This window comes from Lactuca sativa, chromosome 4 (genome assembly GCF_002870075.4).
Source record: "Lactuca sativa cultivar Salinas chromosome 4, Lsat_Salinas_v11, whole genome shotgun sequence".
In the NCBI taxonomy this organism is placed as follows: domain Eukaryota; kingdom Viridiplantae; phylum Streptophyta; class Magnoliopsida; order Asterales; family Asteraceae; genus Lactuca; species Lactuca sativa.
The window spans coordinates 48,679,707-48,687,899 of record NC_056626.2 but is presented as its reverse complement, the minus strand read 5'-3'; the positions used below and the strand labels follow the sequence as shown (position 1 = coordinate 48,687,899).

Sequence of the window (8,193 nt, the reverse complement as noted above, 5' to 3'; positions counted from 1 at the left end):
GTGTACTTGCTGCTATAGGCACTTGCTCAATCACTTGCACTACTAGAAAAAAGGCCTTTTACGACGTTCATTGCGCGTCGTAAAACGCTCAGACGACGCGCAAATGCGTGTCAAGGAAGGCCCTGTCATAAAGAGAGACGACGCGCATTTATGACGCGCATTTACGACGCGCGGTTACGACACGCAATGCGTATCAAGCAAGGCCCTGTCATAAAGGAAGACGATACGCATTCGTGTGTCATAACCTTACGACACACGTGTTAATGACACGCAATGCGTATCAAGAAAGCCTCTGTCAAGAAAGGCCATGTCATAAATGAAGATGACACGCATGTTTGCGTATCATAATTTTAAATGTTAAAAAAAATTATTTTTTATAGATTTACTAATTTTCAAATTAAATTTGCATTTAATGCCTCACAATATAAAATAAAATATCATATACAAAAAATATAATCCATTTCATAAAATTTAATGTCTTACAATTCTATTTCTTACAATATATAAATTTACATGTAAAAACATCTCTACAGTCTACATGTTTCATGCTTGATTTCCATCTTTTATCGTTTTTAAAAACAAAAGTTCTAACAAGAAACCTTCTTTTAGTAATGCAAGTGATGCTCTTGATAAGGTGATATTCTTAAGTGTAACGGATCCCTCATTACTTGGAGATGCTGGTGAGCTTGAAATCCAAATTAAACCTGATCCAGAAAAAGGGACAATCACAATATCATAAGATTACTTACTTTTCTTCATTCTTGAATCTTTCCTCATAAAATACAACTCTACAAGAGATTTATAAACCTTTTTTTACCCTTATATTATAAGTGCAGTAGTAGGCATCAAATGAAATATATGGTAAATGAAGGAGAGAAGCCACCTCTCAAAAGTAGTCAATTATTGAAATGTACTATTTCCTTTAAGGTTTTCAAGGATAAAATTGACATTTCTCAAGGTTTAGGTATCACTTACCAAATAAAAGCATTTCCGCAGACTAGAGCAATGCATGCATTCCATCGTACACAACAACATTTAACAGTTTATAAGATAGAAGGTAACCAATTAAGGTTGTAATGTTATTTTTCTTTATTTTTGAAATATGAAAGGAAATGGGAATAGATCTTACGTTCAGAAGGTATGACCGATCTGTTAAATTGTCGGCTTAAGCCCACAACAAATTTGCACATAACAATGAATTCCTGCCATGAAAAAACAGAAAAAAAATATATTTAAAAAACTAAAAAATAGCAAACCTGTATGACACAAGGTATATTTGGGAGCTGACTTCTTACCTCCTTGCAGCTTTCCCCATAGAACCATGTGGTTGATAACATCAAGTCTCTTTCCAGTTTTTCCATGACATTCCTCATGGTCCTGTAAGCATTAGCCATTTGCAAATTTGAATCACTGTTAAGGTTGAAAACCAACAATATAGAAATATCGCATTTTATTTATCAAATTCAATACGTTGATTTGAAAACAAAATAACTTAAAAATTTTATAAAGAGGTCAGGTGAGAAACCTGATCAGTGTTGAAAGTTCCACAATGATGGAATAGTTCTAGATTCACTTTTATATATATATATATATATATATATATATATATATATATTGTTATAACAGTTATGACTTATTATAATTTATACCTCAACTAAATCAACATTGTGTCTCCTTGCACGTTCCAATGCTTCATGCCTTGACACAACACCATGTCCTGTAAAAATCAGATAATACATACAACTTTTAGACAATGCTTCACTTGCTTCCGCAATATGATTCTTAATTCCATATTCTGTTACTTGTGCCTCTATTACTAAATGATAGACCTTTGTATAGCCAAACTTATGTGAGGGAAAGTTAATTCCATCATGTATGAATTTCTGGTCCTACCTTCTTTGACATCCTTTGTGATTGTAAACATTTCTTGTATTGTTTGACCCACCAATTGAAACAAACAAAGGCTAATCCTATCAGGATATATATATATATATATATATATATATATATATATATATATATATATATATATAGCTAGATGGAATTCATGTACTCGTGATTTGAAGGACTAACAGCTTGGCTCTAATATTAGGCACACAGGGGCATTTTTGTCCGCAAAAAAGTATCATAAGTTTTTAGGAACAAGAAATCACTCTCATTCAGAGGAGCAAATTCATCAACCCACTAAACTCATCACAGGGGATCTTTTCATTTCATTCCCCTTATTCCAAATAATAATAATAATAATAATAATAATAATAATAATAATAATAAAGTATAAACTACCATCCACCTAATTCTCGATCCCATCAGCTGAACTTGATGCACATTTTTCTCCATATAAACTTGCCCCAAGAGTAACACCTGCATATCAATCACACAAACATTCCAGTACAATCATTAAGAGAACCAAAACCCCAAAGGAAGCATGAGAGTTTTATAGTTTCGTAAAATATCTCCACATGCTAATGCCCATTGTTTGTTCATAAACCACAAGAGAAGAAGCATAGAGGTGTGAGTATGACTTCAGGTAGCCAAGCCCTGTTCACAATAAATAAATAAATAAAATAACGATTAAACCAAACCATTTGTACATGTTACCTGATTTAGATTCAAGGGTTTGATTGGGTTTATTGAAACCCATCCAAAGCACCTAAAGTCAACTGTCACCCACAACCACCACCACTTGAGGTGGAGGTGGATCCCACCCCACCTCGACCCCTGCTACAGAAAAATTCCCAACATCACTTCCACTTCTATTAATCAACCCATGCGACCCCTGAATCTCAGCTTCATGACTTACACCCATTCCCACACTTCCTCCTCCACTAATCGCAAGGGTAAAACCGTCTTTTCCATGACCCATAAGATTCAAAACCTCTTCATCATTTGTCCTATTTTTCCCCTGGTTATCCGGGCTTTTAACACCAGACACCGAAGGGTAATTAACCTCATCTCCTCCTACATATCCAGGATGATTTTCAACACTCTCCATTGAATCATTATCATCATCACTGTGACAAAAAAGTGTCCATTGCTATAACAGATGAAGCTTTTGCTGAATCTTTAGTGGAATGAGGTAGGGCATTTATGTCAATATCAAAATATGAAACCCGACTGGGACCCGCACCAGATGAGTAGTCCCATTTGTAAGACCTGGACCCACATGCCCGTTTACTATCGTTGACTTCATCAGCATATCGGTTAATGACAACACCTTCAATGTAATTTGTATGGGGGATAATCCCCTGTGGCCTATCCACTGTACTCCCACCTTCATATACATTTCTTTTGTTTGGGCCCCAAAATTCATACGAAGCTGCCCGACCCCCGACCTCACTGCCTGCAGCCTGACCGAGATTTGGGTCTTGGTATAAGTCAGATACAGGTCTTTTTTGAGACAATCCAATTCCCATTGTAAGATTTAAATCCATTCATGTAGTTGCAGCTTCATCAATGTCTTCTGTTTGTTGTTCAGCTTCAACCCATCCATTGATTCCAGTTGCTGCACTTATTCCATGTGTGATTACAATATTTTTACTTGCTTCAGGGACATCGATGTTGTTGGGGGAAAAACGGGAAGGACGATTTACATGAATGAAATCCAAGATTCTTACTGTGGCCCCACATAAACTGCAATCCAATAAGGGGGATCTAGTTTCCTTCTTTGAAGAATCTTTGGATATTGTTTTCTTATTAGGGTTATGATGTTTACTAGGATTAAAAGAAACACCATTTTTAGCTGATTGAGCAGAATGTTCTTCGCAATCTTGAATATTTGGAAGCCACCTTGGCTCCCACCCACAAAGGCTTATCAACTTCTGTGCCTAAATATAGAAAAAAATTACAACTTTTAATAGAATGAATCATTTTTAAAACAGAGGAAATTGTACATGTACGTGTGTGTGTGTGTCTTACACGTGAATATATGCATAACACGTCTTTGGTGTTTTCAATATCAGATTGAAGAAGAAACCGATCGATTTATGGGCCTCTTGAAACCTTCATTTGGTCAAGTGTTGAAGTAGCCACAAGGGGTAGAAATGGAAATTGAAGGAGTCCATCACAGCGGCCTTTGTAACCTCATCGCCTTCATCTTGGATATATATTATATATATTATTTAATGTTTTAAAAAACAATATTTTAATTTTATCTGTTTTTTTTAAGTGAACCTGTTTGATTTCAGGAGGAGCAGGGATTTCAGGGGCTAATAAGTCTTCACGCTCTTCAGGATCATTACCAACTGCTTCATCATCATCTGTGAAAATCTCCTCATGCTCCCACTCATCACCTGAAATCTCACATATAATTACAAATAAACAAACAACCTATTTTCATTTCTCATGGAAAATTCAAATTCAAGTAGTAAATGGAATGTGTCATTCCGTTCCATTATCCAAATAACAAAACAATCACCTTTCTCAATATCATCATCATCAAAATCAAGATCAACACCTCTAGGGCATTCCTCATCATCATCACCCCCTCTTTTATTAAGTCCAAGTCTATTTTTCCTTGCAAACTCTTCATCCTCATCTTCTTCTCCTCTATATGACACATTCCCTTCATCATCATCTGCATTATTGTTTTTACGCCCTCTGCCACCACCTCCACCACCACCACCTTCCTTGTCATCAGGCCTTTCAACTTCACCAAAAGCAGCTGCACCATTGTTTGCAGCTTTCATCATCCATCTTTCATACCCATCTACAGTTTTCCTTCTGTTTTTTTTATCTTTTCTTCTACTTCCTCAAGTGTAAAATATTACCCATGAGAAAATACTGATATATATATATATATATATATATATATATATATATATATATATATATATATATATATATATATATATATATAGACCTTAATTCAGATTTCAATGCCTTCAATTCCTAGAAGATTGATTGATACGTTTGAGCTTATCACCACCTACCTTTCTGTAAATCATGAGGACCCTTTGGAACCCCACCATAAATGCAAGTATTCTTAATCTTTCAAGATGCGCCACATCATCAATCAAACGATATATATATATATATATATATATATATATATATATATATATATATATATATAAACTTTAATGGAAATAAAGATAAAAAATATGATATGGAATTGTACCAAGATCTATGGCAGGAAAGATGGAAAAGATGGTTATAGGAGAGCTTCTTAGCCTTGGCCATTGGTTCCCTTGTAGATAACATAATTAACTAGTCTCTCCACCATTTTCCGTGATTCAGTTGCATGCAGCTCATCAAAAAATATTGTCTGCATGACCAAATATATCATCAAAAAGAATCAAGACTCATTATAAAAATTTAGAAAAGTTGAATACCTTAAGAGAGAGGATGATGAGTATAAAAATGTTGAGGACAAAATTGACCACTAATGCAACTGTGGTACAAGAACTCAACAACAGTTCCAATACACGGTTGGCAACACCAGGATGGAGAAGGTTTTCACCCATCAAACCATCTTACTTTAGTTTCACATAAGAAACTTCTGTCCAATATTAGAGGCCTATAAAGCTCAACACTGTACAGACTGCTGATATTGATGAATACCCCACACCCATAGCATATAATGTAAATTTCATCAGGGCAACAAAAGTTCCAGGATTTCATGAGATAAAAATATACATGATCTCCCTTGCCCACTCAACTGCCCACTATGCAGGATTATCGAGAAGCCCACAAACTATAACTTAGTTTGTACATCTCCCCAAGGTCTGACCTCAATATAAGTGACCTGCATCAGAATATTAAAGAATAGGAAACTCATACATCAAGAAGGAACCATATCATACTTTTAAGTTTTAGCAGACAGTATGATTTTCTAACCGATTATCTTCTGATGCTCTTATCACATTACTAGAAGCTATACCAACTCTAATCAAATCCAATGTGGAGAGATTCAGTGATGACACTTGTGATTAATAATATAAATCGATCAATTCATTTTCTTCTTTGTAAATTGATAGATAGATATTCAAGGAAATACCTACCCCTTTTCGATCAGAACATAGATCACGAGTTGTACAAGCCCCAACCGATTGGCTTTTGTGTCCCGTCAGCCACCAGCACAACGAAAATTCTTCTTTTTTTTCCAATTCAAATCTTGGTCAACTGAAAACTGGTTTGGTCCAACACAGATGGTGGAAAACAGCACGAAAATTCCTTTGCAATGATGATAGGCTAGGGTTTTAGAAAGAAAGAAGAGAGGAGATGTTTAGAGAGAGAGAGAGAGAAATTGAAAATTAGGTATGGATGATTGTGACCTTCAGAGATGACGTACACTTCTCTAAACCATATCACGGCGAACCCGTACCATCTAGAACTGAAAAACAGAGGAAACGATCATCTTTTTCTTCAAGCCCATAATAAGGTTATTGTATTTTGAAAATACGTTAAGAACAGTACCACAACTCTGATGCATCTTCTCCTCGGCCTTAAAATCTTTTCTCTCTCTCTCTCTCGTTTTTTCTTTTTTTTTTCCATTTTTTGTTCAGTCTTCTCGCGCACAAACACATCCCATCTGGGAAGTAAGACAACATGAATGATGGCGGAGGTTATAGTCGGCGGTGGCTGGTTTAGGGCTTTTAGAGAATATGAGATATTTTTATTCAGAGAGAGAAACTGGAATCGATGAGATTGTAAGCTTCGGTTACTGTATACCAAAAAAAGCCGATGTAAGCTTGAATGAAAGTAGAATCGATAGCAATGTAAAGAGCCCCAAATTGAAACCTTATCCAGTAGAATCGATTTACGAGTGAGTGTTGGATTTATTGCTTCCCTTTCGTGGTTCGCTTACCCTTTAGTTACCCTAGTCGATCAATTCAAGCTTTCACGAAAAACCCTAGGTAGCAACTGATAGATACAAGAGGCATGGGGCGAAGGTAGGATTGGATCCGATTTCAAAGAGTAACAGTAGATTTCACTACCCTTTCTCGGTTCGCTTGACCTTTGGTTACCTCAGTCAATCGATTCAACATTTCAATAAAAACCCTAGGTAGCGACCGAGAGAGACAAGAGGGAAAGGAAGGAGCGTCGATAATCTGGGAAAGGGGAAAGAAGAAAAAGATGCAGGGTTTTTAATTTTTTAGGATTTCATTTTCCCCCGGATGGAACGCGCGTTCCATTAAAATTTATAAAGCGACGTCTTTAGACGACACACATTTTGTTATAGGTGCCCTCCGTGTTTTTTTTTTGTTTTTGTTTAGACACTATTTTAAGGGCACGCAATAATGCGTGACCTAAATCCTTAAATTTTTTGAAGAGATGACACTTTTTTAACGTCACTCTCCATTGCGTAACATAAATCAATGAGTGTCGTTGTTTGCGCGTCGTAAAAGGCTATTTTTCTTGTAGTGTTGGGGTTGAGGTTGTTGATTTCTATTTCCATTCGCGTTTCCACTTCGGGTTCTTGCTATCTTGATCTATACAACGAATAGGGTGAATTTAGATCTTTATTTATGATAGACGTTTAAATCATCCTTATCTCTCTGAAACATTTACATGTTAGTTCTAATATCGTAGTCGTATGTTTAGAATCCTGAACACATAAGGTTTCTAGTTCCGGTCGGCAACAGACCACAGATCCGAACAAATAATAGCATATAGCACATAAAAGCATTTTAGGCATCTTTCCAAAAATAAACTAGTGCTTGTGTCTAAAATATAGTAGACAGTCATTTCACAATCATCGCTTAACATTCTAAGTTTAAGTCTAGAAATGCTACAAATTCGTAGTTCGCTAAAACTAATGCTCTAATACCAACTGTGACGTCCCCATTTTCACGGTCAGAAAAGATCGATTTTGTTTATGCTTGTTTAAAAATCAGAGTAACATTTTAAAGAAAAAGTGTTGCGGAAGTTGTTCCCAAAAGAAAATATGACAAACATTTATCAAAGCATTTTCGAAGAAACGTATTTCATTAAAAACCTCGGGATGTCATGTTCGATACAGATCAAAATAGAGGTGGCAAAATTGACACGACACGAAACCCGACACGAACTAAACGGGTTTGGGTAAGATATTTCAACCCGTTTAGATAAACGGGTTGACACGACACGACACAAAAATTAAATGGGTAAGGTTAGGGTTGAGAATTTCAACTCGAATATGACTCGAAAATGATCCATTTATTTATATGCAAGTTTTCTGAATTATTTTAATAAACTAGAAAGATACATAAC

The 8,193-nt window shown here is 35.7% G+C and overlaps 1 protein-coding gene and 1 long non-coding RNA gene across 2 annotated transcripts; both read right to left on the bottom strand.

Annotated features, from left to right (window-relative positions):
• Nucleotides 1–1,114: 1,114 nt before the first annotated feature.
• Nucleotides 1,115–1,752, bottom strand: LOC122197628 (uncharacterized). The gene is made up of 3 exons (XR_008232117.1): nucleotides 1,650–1,752; nucleotides 1,296–1,377; nucleotides 1,115–1,202 (listed from the first exon to the last, which is right to left on the bottom strand). It is a non-coding gene; the product is annotated as an uncharacterized LOC122197628 (long non-coding RNA).
• A 1,063-nt stretch (nucleotides 1,753–2,815) lies between these two features.
• Nucleotides 2,816–4,713, bottom strand: LOC111900719 (transcription initiation factor IIF subunit alpha-like). The gene is made up of 4 exons (XM_052771344.1): nucleotides 4,418–4,713; nucleotides 4,174–4,292; nucleotides 3,919–4,096; nucleotides 2,816–3,827 (listed from the first exon to the last, which is right to left on the bottom strand). Exons 1-3 carry the CDS (start codon nucleotides 4,689–4,691, stop codon nucleotides 4,064–4,066), a joined length of 426 nt encoding a protein of 141 aa, XP_052627304.1. The 5' UTR covers nucleotides 4,692–4,713; the 3' UTR covers nucleotides 2,816–3,827; nucleotides 3,919–4,063.
• Nucleotides 4,714–8,193: the final 3,480 nt, after the last annotated feature.